The sequence below is a fragment of the Delphinus delphis genome, chromosome 6, assembly GCF_949987515.2.
Source record: "Delphinus delphis chromosome 6, mDelDel1.2, whole genome shotgun sequence".
NCBI lineage: Eukaryota > Metazoa > Chordata > Mammalia > Artiodactyla > Delphinidae > Delphinus > Delphinus delphis.
In genome coordinates, this window is record NC_082688.1 from 3,128,396 (window position 1) to 3,143,363 (window position 14,968).

A 14,968-nucleotide genomic window follows, 5' to 3' on the forward strand; every position below is an offset into this window, starting at 1 on the left:
GGAGTGGCCCCCGGGTACGGAGGGTCGAGCTCACCGTCCAGACCCTGCCTGGGGGCGGCTGCACGGCCTTCGAGAGCCAGCCCACCCCTCTGGGCCTCACTTTCCTCCCCCTCCATCGCACTAACCAGGTGCTTTCTCTCGCCCTGTGGCTCTCTGGGCTTTCCCTTGATGTCAGCTGGTGGACAGGACATGTGCCGATGTCAGGGGCGGGCTCTCTCCTGGGTTGTGAAGCGGGTCCCACGGACCCACACGGCCCCTGGGTCGCCCCCCGTCACACCGTCTCGTGCATACCACGTCCTCAGCAACACAGGGGGGCAAGCACATTAGCCCCGCTCCAAGGTTCAGGATGGCGAGGCTCGGGAAGGCCAGAACCTGCGTACGGCAGCCGGGACTCCGGACGGGGTCCCCTGGGCCAGCCGGCCCCCCGGGGCTGTGGAAGCCTCCGCTTGGTGTCACGGGGAGCCTCCGCCCAGAGGTCTCGGTAAGCCGGCCACTCCCGCGTACTGACAGTTTGCCCCGCTCCGTTCCAGGGCCGAGCGGGCAGCGACGGAGCAAGAGGCATGCCTGGACAGACAGGCCCCAAGGTAGGTGCCGCCCGCCGCCTCCCGGTGCCCGTTCCTCGGTCAGCGTCACCACGGCCTCAGCACGTGCTGTGTGACGGGTATGGTTGTGATGACTCGGACGTTTGCTCTCATCCGGGGGTAGGACCTCGGGGGTTGGAAGGTTCAGTTTGGGTCAGCTCCTCTGGCACGTTGGCACGAAGACGGGCTGGTGGGGAGAATTTCATGGGTCTCTCACAAGTCCACGGGGCAGGACGTCCTCTTGCCGAGATTTGGGGTGTCTGCAGGGAGCGAGTAGACTGCGCGTGGGTGACCGTGGAGCTGAGGCGTGTGCGTGTGCCCCGGGGGCAGCCGCGGGAGCCCAGGGAAGCCCCACCCCTCCCGGCTGCAGGGAGTGAGCAGACTGCGCGTGGGTGACCGTGGAGTTGAGGCGTGTGCGTGTGCCCCGGGGGCAGCTGCGGGAGCCCGGGGAAGCCCCACCCCTCCCGGGTTCGGAGGTTCGGTGTGCCCATCCCTCTGTCCCCGAATCTGGGATGAAACTCCCGCTGTTCCTGGTCGACCCTTCCTTCTCGGCCCTGGAAGCGTTCGTCTAAAGCCCGTACAAGGTGCTGGAGGAAGTGCTGACTTTCTCCAGCGAGGAGCCCGCAGTGGGGACAGCAGCTGTTCTCAGGGGTCCCCAAACCCCCCACGGGGCACTGCACCTGCTCCCCCGGTAACTGGCGTGGATTGGCCCTCGGGTGCTCCTGTGAGCGCCGAGCGAACGAGCGGCCCTGGTTTTCAGGGACGTGCGGTGACGGAGGAGGAGAAGGTTCCTGAATCTGTCCCGGTAGCTTACGGCCTTCTTTCACCAACAAAAGTATTCAAGCCTGAACTAGTCTTCTCCTGACTTCAATCCCACATGGCTTGCAACACCCATGAGGCGGGGAGCTGGACTCCAGGAGGCCACCTGGGTGGCAGAAGGAGGGCTGGCCGGGGAGCTGGGGTGCCCGAGGGTGGGCGGAGCTGGGCCATCCGCCAGATGGGTAGGCGCACCTGCTGTGTGCGGGCGGCACTCTGAGCCCCGAGGGTGTCGAGATAAGAGGCACAGGCAGACAGCAGGTGCGCGTGCGCACACACACACACACCCCGACTTCGCAGCCATCACCCCAAACGCTGAGGTCTCAGGACCCTCTGGGCCGCTGTCTGTGGCCCTGGGACAGAGGTCATCTCTCTGTTTGCAGCCTTTGTTGGTGTTTTGGGGAAAAGCATTGGGATGATGGACCCAAGGCTGTGGAATGTGTGATGGGGCGGTGGCCAGGGGCCCCTCCGCGGGGTCCTGGGGCCCCGGGTGCACAGGCGCTGCGTAGACTGTGGCCCGAGGCAGGTGGAGCGGCCGTGTGGCACGGGCTGAGCTGCCCTCTGTCCTCCTCGCAGGGTGACCGCGGCTTCGATGGCCTGGCTGGGCTGCCGGGAGAGAAGGGCCACCGGGTGAGTGTTTCCTTTCTGGGAGCTGCTGGGGGAGGTGCTGTCGGGAGGCTCTTCTGGGCAGCCTTAGGCTTCCTGGGGGGTTGGGCACTCGATTCCAAAGTGGTCGCTGGTGAGCCTCATGAGGCTGGGGCAGTGGACTTGGACGTGGGCATGACATCCCTGGGGATGGAAGGTCAGCCCAAGGAGAGCTGATTTCGCACCCGCAGCTGATGGCGAAAGAGCCAGTGGCCCCCTCGAGTGGGTGAGACAGGGAATGTGGAGCTCCCGTGGGAAACCCACTCTGTTAAGGGGCCCTCCACACCTTCAGGAAACCCAGGGGCTGCCCTTTTGGGACCCGAGGACCTTTCTCACCGTTAAAGGGGCGGCTCCAGGAGGTGGGCTGGTCCCACGTGACCGCCCCGTGGGTGGGGGTCGGGGTGCCCGCTGCAGCCGGGGGCCCGCCTGTCATCTTGCCCGGTCCCACGTGTCCCCATGAGATGCTCTTTGCAGCCCTTAACCTGTTTTCTTTGATGTAGATGATGCCTCTTTCATGTTTTGGCATGTCCTGGGCACGCAGGCACACGCACGTGTGCACATGAACACACATGCACACACACACACACACACGCACGCACGCTATTGATTCTGTCATAAGGGTCACCCGTCATGTCTGCCGCCCTGAGAAGTGGCTCGTGTGCCTTAGCCAGAGCTTCTTCGCCCACGTTCTCCGACACTCATGGGGAGACCGGGGGGGAAGGGCCAGTCCGTGGGACTGACAGAGGAGCACGTACTGAGCACCGATGGTGTGCAAGGCCTGAAGCTGCAGGGTGTCAGGTGGACCAGCGCTGACCTTCACAGTGCAGAGTGCTGGCCCTTTCAGGGGGCGTGCGGGGCTGGGGTGTGCCCCTGCTTCACACGGAGAGGTCAGTAGGGTGCAGCTCAGACCCAGGTGTCCTGGGGTGCCCGCCGGTCCCTGGGTGCCGGTCCAGCCGACCCTCCTCCAGGACACCGGGTCCCGGGTTGAGAGTCCTGCCAGCCAGCTTTGCAGCCCGTCACGCCAGGAGGCCCTGTCTCCAAAGGGGTCCTCTGTGACTCTGGGAAAGTCTTGGGAGGCGGTGGGGATTTTCAGTCTCAGAAGCAGAGAAAGACGAAATGGGGGGCTTGAGACAGCCGTGCGTGTCTGCCCGCGGGCCTAACGCTGACCCTGCTTGGCTTCCCAGGGCGACCCTGGTCCTTCCGGCCCTCCGGGACCTCCAGGGGAAGACGGAGAAAGGGTACGTATCCTGCTGTGTGGGGGCCACACCTGCTGCCCGTCTCCTCGGTGAAAACTGCACAAGATGCTGGCAGCAGCGATCGGCACCTGCATCGGCGGGAGGGGAGTTGATGGGAGTGGACAGACGGCCACACGGGACTTCCTTCCTGTAGAAGCAGATCTCAGACCTTGATGTTGGGGGAGCCGACAAGCTCCGTGTCTGAGTGAGGGGCGGACAGAGGCAGCGAGTGGCAGAGCTTGGGATTTGGGGTGAGGAGTGACGTGCAGAGAGTCCAGAAAATGACCTTCCTTGGCCCTGGAGGTGGGGACAAGGTGAGGGAAGCGTGTGGACAGAGCGAGGGGCGGTGATGCCATCCAAGGTCAGGGCCTGGGCTAGGTCGGGCACTCAGGTGGGCTCTGCCCTGAGTCCTGGTTCTGTCAGGTGCGTCTTGGTGGGGCTGCAGACCAAGCGATGTCCTTAGACGGAAGCACAGCCCTCCTGTGGCAGAGAAGCCTGCGGCCCCTCTCCCTCCATGCGCCCCAGTCACTTAGACAGTTTCTTCGGGCGTTAGGGGTATTTGGGGGACAGGTTTAGAAGCCCCAGTACCTGGGAAAGAGGGGCATGCGTGTCCTGACAGCTCCTGGGCTGTGGCATCATCAGGGCACTGTCTCCTGTTGGGGCCTCAGCCTGCACGGTCCACTGTAAGATGAGAGAGGGGAGAGGGGTCCCCAGATGTCTGTGCTTCTGGAATGAGGAGGTGCATGCAGGTGCACGCGCGTGCACGCGTGTGTGTGTGTGCATGCGTGTGCAGGGCTGTGTGTGTGCCTGTGCACTGTGAGCGGGTATGTGTGCGTGCATTTGCAGTGTGTCTGTGTGCATGCGGGCGTGTGTGTGCGTGCACGTGCCTGCACAGGGTGTGTGCGTGTGTGCGCTGAAGGAAGGAGGAGGGGGCAGTGCCTTGATGGAGAGAAGCGGGGTGTGAACAAGCATCTCCTGGTCGTGAACCAGGCAAGCTAAGGCAGCTTTCCTTGTAGAGCCAGAAGGAAAGACTCATCCTGGTTTGCTCCCCGTCTGTGTTTAAGACGTTAGGGCCCCTTGGGGTTGGCCCAGGGCATCTGGTGATTCTCTCAGGATCCTGCCCTACACCAGTTTCTATCATTCATGTCTCTACCTTTCACTTGTCTATCTATTATCTATCTATATCTATTTATCTCTATCATCTATCTATGATCTACCTATTATCTATTCATCAAGCTACCTACCTACTATTTCTCGATCCTCTACCTATTTATCTGTTATCTATACATCATCTCTCTCTATCTTGCTGTCTTTCTACCTGTCTGCCATCTATCTCTGCCTAGTTTCTGCCATTCTAGTTTTCATCCGTGTCTTTACCTGTCAGGTAACCATTGATTTTTCCTGCCCAGCTTTCCCCTCACTGGGGCTGTGAGCCCCAAACCCCGCCTTTTACCTGCAGCCTTTGGGGGTGGGGACACTCGGCGCTTTGCCTGCTGGCGCAGGGACTAGTAACTGGCGTATGCTGAAGCAGCCCCAGGCCAAAGAATCCTGCGCGGATGAAGGAAAAATTGTCTCTCTCGTGTCCAGGTTTTATGGCTTATCCCTAAAATCCTGCCTCTTTTCTCCCCCGTAGGGTGACGATGGAGAAGTCGGGCCCAGAGGGCTGCCCGGGGAGCCTGTAAGTCCACTGACTGGGTGGGCTTCTGTGTCTCCTCTTTGATGCTCTGGCCAGAATCAGGGATCGACTCAGAGCATAGATTCGAGAGGGGCTCAGCCTTGAGACACACAAATCTGGGGATCTCCCGGGAAAGGAACGGGTGAGGTGGGCGGACAGTGTTAAGGAGTCAGCCTGAGCCTTTGCCAGGGAGGAAGCCCCGGCCCCCGAGGGTCGTGGTTGGGACTCCAGGTACAGACGTGGTGGGTATCCTGGGTCCATGATCGTGGGTGTCCAGGACCCATGATGGTGGGTGTCCAGTGTCTATGATGGTGGGTGCCCAGGGTCCACCATGTTGGGTGTCCAGGGCCCATGATGGTGGGTGTCCAGTGTCTATGATGGTGGGTGCCCAGGGTCCACCATGTTGGGTGTCCAGGGTCCAACAGGGCAGGTGTCCAGGGGCAGTCGCTTGACCTGCCACACTTTCTGATGGCTACATTTTCCAAATAAAGAGTCCTCCAGGAGGGCGCCCCTACCCGGGCCTCCAGAAGCTCTTTACCTAAGCTGACTTCTGTTTAAGACCAGAGCGATTTCCTCAGTGACAAAAGGACATTAATTCCTTTTCACTTACTGTTACTTTTCAAACATCTCATTTTTGTTACCCACGTCAACGTGGCCATACACATCCGGGGACGTTAACTGAGGAGAAATATTGCAGGCGCTGCGTGGAGAGCCCGCCCGGGGTCGGCGATTGCACCTCCGCTTGGGACTAAATTACACCCTAGGTGTCTGGTTAGCCACAATGGGGGTTCATCAACGCAGCTCCCCCCTTAACACGGGTCTAGGCGATGCCTTCTGGGTTATCAACTTCTGAAAAACATTTACGTGACTAGGTATTAAAAGAAGGAAGGGAACATTTAAGTGGCAATGAACGTGGGAAGGGTTTCTCTTCTAGTGCATCTGAGAAGGTCCTATCAAAATTAAAGGCACTCGAAATCGTGGTGCCTTGAAAGGCTCTAGCTCTCCAGCTGACAGGGAGGGAGGGAGCCGTCCGGATGTGGGTCCTTCCCCTGGCAGGTAGTGGCCGCTCTGTGGCCCCTGCCCCTGTGCGTGGGGCGGTTCCCACACACATGCCCCTCCCGGCCAGGGAGCGGGTACTGAGCCCCTATCAGTTCTAGCCAGCCCTGCCTCTGGTTCCGAGAGCCCGGGTGGAGAGCTGGGGTGCGGTGAGGAGTTGAAGCAGAGGAGAAGGGGGAGTTGAGTTGGCCACACTCCCTGGGAGACCCGCCTCCGCAGCAGAGGCTCTGGGAAGAGGGGTCGCTGAGGGAGGCTGGGGACGGGGCAGGGGGCTGGGATTCCTGGCCGAGTCTGAACCTTCCTTGCTCTTTCCTCTCGCAGGGGCCTCGTGGTCTGCTGGGGCCGAAGGGGCCCCCAGGCCCTCCTGGACCTCCTGTAAGTCCTTCGCGTGTCTGTCCCATCCCTGCCCTCGAGATCCCGCCCCCAGCTTGTGGTCCACTCGGGCCTGCCGGCAGCTGCCCACACTGACGGCTGTGCACGCTGCCCAGTGTTCGCGTTGGGTGTCCGTGGGGCCCTGATGCTCACCCGTGGGGGGCAGCCCCGGCAGGTGTGGGCTTGCAGGTGGAGGTGCAGGGTTCGCTCTGTCACCGGGACGCCCATTTCCCGCCCTTGAAAACACTTCCAGTAGCATCTTGGCAGCTCCTGGAGGGAGACAGAAGCCCGTGGTTCTGGCGGGGCTCATCCAGGGGGTGGCTTCCCCAGGGCTGGCCCCCCTGCCCAGCTGTCCGAGAACTCAGGGCTGCCCCACGTGATGCTGGGGCCTGGCAGCCCCGCTAAACCCTCGCCAATCTCGGGGTTTATTCGGGATCAAGCCTTTCCCCTCCCTCAGAGGGTGTGGCGTCCTCTGACATTGCGGGCGGGGACCAAGCTGTGTTGAGTGGACTTTTCCTGGGGAGCCTTGTTAATTTTCAGTCTCTTTTGTTTCAATGTCATTCATCCAGGGTGTGACGGGAATGGATGGCCAACCGGGCCCGAAAGGCAATGTGGTAAGTCTGGGGGTCCCGTGCCCCGGTCTCATGGCGGTGACCCCTGGGCTCAGTCCCAGCTGCTCGGGGCAGGGGGGGGTGGATCCGTGCCACCAGAACCAGATGGGGATGTGAGGGGGGCGGCGCGGACTCTGAGCCCCGGCCCTGCGAGGTGCAGGCCTCCAGCAGGAGAGCACGTTGTGAGATCCCGGAGTCGGTGCTTTGCTCCATCCAGAGCCCGACCGCGTCAGCACAGATGTGGAGGGAAGCCTCTTTCTCGCTGTGCGTGGCAAGCTGGTGGTGGCCAGGTGCTGTGACAGCGCCCACTGAGAGAGAGAGGGGTCTCATGCGTCTCTTTTAAGGGCCCGGGAGAATTTAGCTGGCGTGAGGATTTGGGAATTTTCAGCCGGGTGGGATATTTTCTGGTAGGTCCTGTCTCTTGCCCCTCCTGGCCAGCCGTCTGCCGTGCGTGCACAGACACAGGCACGTGCTTCCGGCCCGGGGGGGCCTGGATCTGGCCCCCTGCCTTCCCGTCTGGGCACGACAGCAGATGGCACCCCCTGCTCGCCCTCCAGAGCCCCCTTCAGCGCCTCACTTGTGTTTCCTGTAGGGTCCCCAGGGAGAGCCCGGCCCCCCGGGACAGCAGGGTAATCCAGGCGCCCAGGTGAGTGAGCCGAGTGGGCTTGTGGGCAGCGGGAGGTGCAGGTCTGCAGTGCCCGGGGCGTGAGCGGCCGCTGAGTGCAGCCCCGAGGGCCCCGCAGCCTGGAGGTGACCCAGGATGGGGTCGGCACCCAGATGAGGGAGCGCGTCGGGGGAAGATGGACAGATGGCAGGGAGGGGTTCTGAGTCAGTCGAAAAGTTCCCTGACCTTTCCTGCTCACTCTTTCCCCTCCCAGGGTCTTCCAGGCCCCCAGGGTGCAATTGGACCTCCAGGAGAAAAGGTAGGTGGGCTGAGCTGGGCATAGGGGTGCTTGCCTGTGGGGTGCATTAGGAGCACTGGTCACCAGCTTGTGGTGTGGACCTTTGTCCTTCCGTCCTTCCTTCCCTCCCTCCCTCTCTCCCCCCTCCCCCCCTCCCCCCTTCCTCCTCCCCACTTTCCTTCCTTCCCCCCTCCCTTCTTTCCTTCCTTCCTTCCTTCCCTCCCTCCCTCTCTCCCCCCTCCCCCTCCCTTCTTTCCTTCCTTCCTTCCTTCCTCCCTCCCTTCCCTCCTTCCTTCCCTCCCTCCCTCCCTCCCTCCTTTCTCTAGCTATGTATAAGGTTGCTAGATTTGAGAAGAAAAACAGATACGGGACACTCAGTTAAATTTGAACTGTGTTGTCTGAAATTTCAGATTTAACTGGGCATCTCGTTTTGTTGTTTGTTTTGTTTTGTTTCTTCTTGCTAAATTTGGCAACCCTAAATATATCCTCGGCACCCCGAGTCCACATGCTGGGGACAGAACCGGAGCCGGAGTCCTTGCACATCTTGTGGCTCAGCCCCAGGTGCCCAGTGAACTCAGCACCTGGGGCGGCACCGGCAGAGTGACCTCCAAGGGGCGGTTCTCAGTGCCTCATAGCCCCCGGCCGCCCCTGTTGGGGAACTCCTGACTTCACTTGGCGGGTGATTTTTTTCCGGTAGCAAAACTGAAGGCTCTGGAAACAGCAAAGGGTCCACTACCTTTGGGTGCTGCCCGCGGCTGGAAGCTTTGTAGCCAGTGGGAGCGGGTGCCTGTGAGCAACCTTTTTAAACAAATGCTCTTTGAGCAGAAATGTTGAAAAGTAACTTTGGGGGCTTGTAGAGAGGCTGGGCAGCTGAGGGGATCCCTGGGGCATCTGCTCATGGAGTCTGTGGTTTGTTCCAGGGCCCCCTGGGTAAACCAGGCCTCCCGGGAATGCCCGGCGCTGATGGACCCCCGGTGAGTACCACTGCCCACCTCACCCTTTACACCCCACCTGCCCATGTCCACCCAGGGGTGGGCACTGGGAATCTGGGCAAACGGCCCCTCCCCTCGCTCTCGAGATGGCCATGCACACGTGGCCCCCGTCTCCTCTTCCAGCTCCTTCGATGAAGACCTCTCCGCTGGCGAGCTTCATTGCTCAGGAATTACTTACTGGGTTTTGGACACACTTTCCATAATGTGGTTCCATCAGAGGGTGGTGATTGCATGAGTAGGAACGTCCGTTATTGATTGGGGTTTGACGCTCGTGATCAGAGCCCAGCCTCGTACTTTTAGATCTGCTGAGGGCTGGGCCGGGCTCCGAGCAGTCGCGTGTGTCACCCGTGCCGGCTGTATTTTTAGCCGTCACGCACGGAGAAGAGGGGTGTGAACGCGCAGCTGTGGAGCTAAGGAGATGCTGCCTAGAAATAGGGAGCGAGGGACAAACCCATCTGTGGCCAAGCTGTGAGGGGGAGGGGCGGGGAAGTGACAAACGCTGGCTGTGGGCCCATCTGCGTGAGCTTATCTGCACCCACCCCCCTTGTGTGAGTTGCCGGTGGGTTTTTTGTTTTTCGGTTATTTTTAGCATATCCAGTTGATGCTGCATAGGGAGCCTATTTCAGAAAATGAGATGAGCGCAATTATGTATTTCGGACACGGTTATTTTGTTGCGTTAATAATAACGCCGTTAAAAGCGAAGCAAGGAAGTTCAGTCTGTCAGCCGTTCATTGGTGATGGGTGACTGGCATAGGACGACGGTGTCTTTCCATTTTCACGGCTGAGAATCCTTTGGTCCCGTGAATCACACGTCACCCATCGTCCCACCTGTGTCTGAACGAGCAGATTACAATCCCATTCCTGCTGGGACTGCTCTGGGGGACTCAGTCTCCTGGACTGAGTTTGGATATGAAGGGATGAATATTTTGCAATATGTCTTTTATGTGTTTTCACTTACATTGACACCTAATTGCATTTTCTAATGATAAGATATTTTCTTCTGGAAAATTAGGAAAATAAATAAAATCACAAAATGGAAACTACCTCTGGTCCCGTTCCTATGGGCCAAACCCTGATAGCAGGTGAATGTACATCCTTCCAGTCATTTTTTCTATTCATCTTCTGCAGTATTGGGTGTCCATGGGGCATTTCCCTCAGTGCATCATGTCAGGAAGGGGGCGGTGCCTACACGGCCCCTGCCTCCCTGACCTTCCTGGTCACACCCTGGAATCCCTCTCTCTGAATTGAAACTCCAGTCACTAGGGTCCCTAAAGGGTCACCCGTTTCCTTTCAGATTCTGTGGGGAAAGAGGGACCTTTAAGAGGGTTAGGGAGCCAGGGGGCTGCGTCTCCATTTCTCTTCCCCAAACAACCATCACACTTCAAACTATGAGTGTGTGAAGGACCCGAGGGAGTGTGGTTGTGCTGGGTCAACACTGAAGATGCTCAAAGCAAAAGATAAAAAGGGAAAACGTCAGCACTGCAGGCTGAGGGGAGCGGAGTCCTTGTCTTAGGTGAATTGGGAGGCAGCAGAAGATTTAAAAATACTCTCCTTAACAGAGGCATCTCATGGTTGATCAAGCTGAAAGAGAGGGTTTGTTCCTTTGCCCCTTTGTGTTGCTTTGCTGTGGCTTGGGCTGAAGAAAGAAAGGAAGAGAGATTTCAGAGCCTTTGAGAAGCGTGAGGGCTTTCGGGGCAGACTCGCTGCTCTGGAATACATCGTGAGGCTGTTCTGGGCAGCACACAGAAAGGATGCGGGCTCATGGGAATATTACAGAGCCAGGAAAAAATTGAATTCCAATGACTATTCAGTGACATGAGGAAATGCTCATGATATAACAGTAAATTAAAAATACATCTTCTGATGCCGATCTTGCACGCAAATGTGCAGAGAAAATAGATTAGCTGTGCTATATCACACCCTTGGCCACCGTTGCTATGCGTGGTGAGGTTATGAAGGGTTTTAATTTTCTTTTCCACTTGCCTAATTGTCCACAATGAACGTATATTACTTTAGTCATCAGAAATATATCAAATACAAATAATTTAAGCTTTATTATTTTTCCATTTGTCTACAACGAACATATATTGCTTTTTTAATCAGAAAAATACCAAATACACATAATTTAAGTTTTATTACTTTTCCATTACAGAGTCTTGCTGGTTATAGAATACTGGGGCAAGGCCAGCAAAGGAGGCCAGAAAGGAGGGTGGAAACGGCCCGGCCTTTCACGGCGGGAAAGCGGCTGCTCTGACTTTGATGTATTTCCTCTCCATCTTTTTCTGTTCAAACGTTTAAAATAAATGAGCCTTGTGCTCCCCCCCCCCGCAGAAAGTTACTCTCATGCCCAGAAAGTTACAACTTAGAATGCATTTAAGAAGCTTGGCCTTGATTCAAACAACAGTAATCATGGCAGGGACTCCCCTGACGGTCCAGTGGTTAAGACTCCATGCTTCCACTGCAGGGGGCACAGGTTCAATCCCTGGTTAGGAAACTAAGATCCCGCAGGCCGCCTGGTACGGCTGAAAACAAACAAACAAACAGCAATCGTGGTGACGATCAGTCCCTCTCTTTTATCTCTTCCAAAACACTGTGATCAGGTCTGTTCTTACCGCCACCATGTAAGTGAGGTCATGGCCACGTGAAGGGGTCAGCCCTCTTCCCACGTGAGTGAGATGTGGGGTCTGCCCCGTGTGTGTCTCTGGGGCCTGGCTTTCACCACAGCTGTCCATCACCTCAGCTCCTTCACAGAAAAATTCTGGGTTTGATGGAAACTGTAAAGAAGGCCCATGAAGAGCCCACATGGCCAAGGGAGCAGGACCCTCCTCCCTCCCAGCCCTCCCAGGGCAGGATCTTCTCCTGGGCACCGCTTGGGTGCAGCCCTGCCGGCCTGGGTTGCTGGTGCCGTGAGCCTCGTCTTGGGAAGGGGGATGGCGGGCAGCGTGTCCCTTCCAGGCCCGGGCAGCTGGCGTGGTCCGACCGCTGCCTAACTGTCCTCAAGGGCTCCCTGGGGTACCCCACCCTGCAAAGGAACTTCTGCGTCCTTCCCGTCGCGTTGCCACCATGATAGGCTATTCGCTATGGCATCAGATCCAGTTCATGACTAATACACATTGGAAAGAACACACACATATCATTTGCTTGAGTTGATGAGCTCTGGGTCTCCGCAGTGCTGCTGTGTTCTACAAGTAGCGTCCTAGAACTTGAGGACAATCAAGCTGGATGAGCAGCCAACCCACCCTCTCATTTTACACACACGAAAGTGGAGGCCCAGAGAGGGCAAGTGACTTACCTAAGGTCACACAGCGGGTTGGGTGTTACCAGGAGTAGAACCAGACCGCCCTACCCTGCCCTGCCAGCATTCTCCCCACACCACATGGCCTCTCTTTACTGGAATCCTTGGGGGTAGAACTGTATTTCCAGATAATGAATGCTTCTGTTTCTGTTTTTATCATCTGTGTTTGGCTCGTGGACTCAGAGGCATTGAACCTCGTCACCAGCTTGGGTCAGAAAGTCAGAGAAGGTCAAGTTCCTGAGAATAGAATTGATGGGCGCCAGGGTGGAGGGGGCAGTGACCAAGGAGCCATGAGCAGTTCCGCGGGGCCTCAGCTCCGCGTCTGTGGGGTAGAATGTATATTCTCCCCTGCGCTCAGCTTCTGTGTCACCTGGGGGGTGGCTTTGAAGACCTAGGGTGCGTTGGGACCCGGGAGGTCTGGTCCCACTTCACTGTCCTGGTTTGGCCACCGATTAGGTTTTGCTGGGTGGCCTTGAACAAACGCCCTTGTGTCACTGTCCCCTCCCACTGCGCTTGGGGGCAGGCTGGGCTCTGGCTCAGTCAGGGGACACGGGTGCACAGTGGGGCCTGGAGCCCACCTGTGGGTTTTGAAGCACATTCCCCTCTGCTGTTGCCGGGGCCCCGCATTATTCCCATTTCACAGATGAAGCAGCCGAGGTTGGGGCTAAAGGACTGGGGGTGACCAAGCCGCTGTGGGGAGGGGCGGGGAGGAAATGGGAGGGACCTGGGCTCTGACCCTCAGTTTGGGAAGCTGGAGCATGGCCAGGCCTGCTTTCCCAGAGGCCACTGACTAACGCCAGCCTTCTCTTTCCTGACAGGGGCACCCTGGCAAAGAAGGCCCTCCGGGAGAGAAGGGAGGCCAGGTGGGTACCGGCTGTGCCCTCGGCCCCTCCAGCATCTCCTGCGGGATGGGCAGGGCTGCCCCCCCGCCCAGTCCAGAAGGGGCTTCCAGCCCTGTCCTCACCCATCCTGACACACCCCTGCGGACGCGCCTTCCCCGTGGGGCTGGGCAGTGCCCGCATGCCTACCCCCGCGGGTCCGACCTGGCACGTCCATCCGTTCTGCCCGGAGTGAGAGGGCAGTGTGCTAGGGGCAGGCAAGCTCTCTGGCTTGTTCTGGAAGGATGCAGGGGGTGGCCCAGAGTGAGCCCTGCGCCGTCCACCTGAGATAGGCCTAACGCGCTTTCCCCTCTGGTTCCAGGGTCCGCCCGGCCCCCAGGGCCCCATCGGCTACCCAGGCCCTCGTGGAGTCAAGGTGAGGGTCTCACAGCCTCAGGTCTTCCTGGAGGTCAAGGTCGGGACTGCGGGGCACGGCTGGGCCGGTTTTAGAGACTCCCCTGTGCTTTAACCTCCCTCCTGCCCCAAAACTGGGGTGGCCCTGGTCTGGGAGGTTGGGTCCCAGAATGTGGGCCGGAGCAGGTGAGGGAGGGGCCCGCGGGGCCAGGAGGGGCTGCAGGGGAACAGGGCACGCTCCCCGGGGCATCTGGGACAGCACGAGCAACGCGGTGGTGGCCGTCTGCCGGGACGGGGAGGCACCCTTCTGCCCCATGATCCTTTTACTATCACCACCTGCCAAGTGACCTGCTGCTCTGGAGCCCCTCAGAGGCAGTGGATCTCAGCCCAGGTGACGAGCTGGGCGCCCTTTCCTGGGATGCTTGGAGCTGTTTCTTCCAGGCCGATCACATCTGGGCAGACCTTGTTGTTGGGAGACGCGTTCGTGGGAGACGTCCATTTATTCACAGCGTGTTGAAAGGCTCCTGGCACCGTGTCAAGTGGGCGCAGAGGTCCAGAGCAGTACTCCGAACACAGGGCCCTGTCTGTTTGCCCTGAGCTAACTGGGTTTGCTTTGAGCTGTGCAATTCAGTCTCAGTGATGCTGCTTCTGGATGTATACACGCAGAGGGATGTGCCCCCAGGGGTGTGTGTGGGGAGAACCCTTCTTTCTCGGGGTGGAGATGCTGCCGTGTCTTCAATCTCAGGCTTCCCACCCACAGGAAAGCTAAGGGTGGGTCTTTCTTTCAAAATGACTGTAATTTGATGCGAAGTATCATATATACGAACGTGTATAAAACATCTAGTTTATCTTGGGGGATCTGCAGGAACACACCCGTAAGCTCCGGAGTCCCCTCCCCGTGTCGTTCACGGTCCTTTATACTTTCAAGCATTTTTCCACATCAGGGTTCTGTGTGGAGGACACAGAACCCGAGACTTCAGTTTTTAGTTAACTTACCCCAAATTACCCGTAAATCCATGCAGAAGCCAGAACTCAACCCTGGACTTGCTTATTCCTAACCAGGTACCCCATCCTGACCCCAAGGGGCTCCAACTTCCATTTCCCAGAATTGGGATGTTCCAAGGCCAAGGGCAGAGAGATGCCCCAGGTCAGGACCCTTAGATGGGCAGCTTCTCTCTGAAGCAGGCTTTCGCCCCACATGCTGCCTAGTGAGTTTATAAGGGCGGTGACTTAGCAACTGTGCTGGTTGTGTGAGCTCTGTGCGCGTTTGTTTTACAAATTCCCATTGCACAAGGAGCCTGTGCCACATGCTGATTCCGTGAGCCGGGAAGGTGTCTACCCTGAGATGTTTGTGGAGAATGCTCTTATCTTGTCGGTCTGATTAAATGCATCCGTGATATGAGCAATCCCACTAGACGGGCAAGCGGAGGGTGGAAGGAGAAGCAGGACTGAACGCTCTTCTCATTGGAGAAATAGATTGCAGAGCCCGTGGCGTGATGAGCCCCGGAGGGCGCTGATAGCGGAGGTGGGGTGGGAAGTCCGGGTGTCACCGTCAG

General features: G+C 58.3%; 1 protein-coding gene across 2 annotated transcripts in view; it reads left to right on the top strand.

Annotated features, from left to right (window-relative positions):
• COL5A1 (collagen type V alpha 1 chain) overlaps nucleotides 1–14,968 on the top strand; it is a 154,012-nt gene that overhangs the window by 86,215 nt on the left and 52,829 nt on the right. For both annotated transcript variants that reach the window (XM_060013863.1, XM_060013864.1), the window contains exons 17-27: nucleotides 531–584; nucleotides 1,974–2,027; nucleotides 3,227–3,280; nucleotides 4,911–4,955; nucleotides 6,330–6,383; nucleotides 6,950–6,994; nucleotides 7,584–7,637; nucleotides 7,870–7,914; nucleotides 8,814–8,867; nucleotides 12,999–13,043; nucleotides 13,381–13,434. In XM_060013863.1, coding sequence (XP_059869846.1) covers nucleotides 531–584; nucleotides 1,974–2,027; nucleotides 3,227–3,280; nucleotides 4,911–4,955; nucleotides 6,330–6,383; nucleotides 6,950–6,994; nucleotides 7,584–7,637; nucleotides 7,870–7,914; nucleotides 8,814–8,867; nucleotides 12,999–13,043; nucleotides 13,381–13,434 — 558 coding nt within the window. The remainder of the gene's footprint in view (nucleotides 1–530; nucleotides 585–1,973; nucleotides 2,028–3,226; nucleotides 3,281–4,910; nucleotides 4,956–6,329; nucleotides 6,384–6,949; nucleotides 6,995–7,583; nucleotides 7,638–7,869; nucleotides 7,915–8,813; nucleotides 8,868–12,998; nucleotides 13,044–13,380; nucleotides 13,435–14,968) is intronic.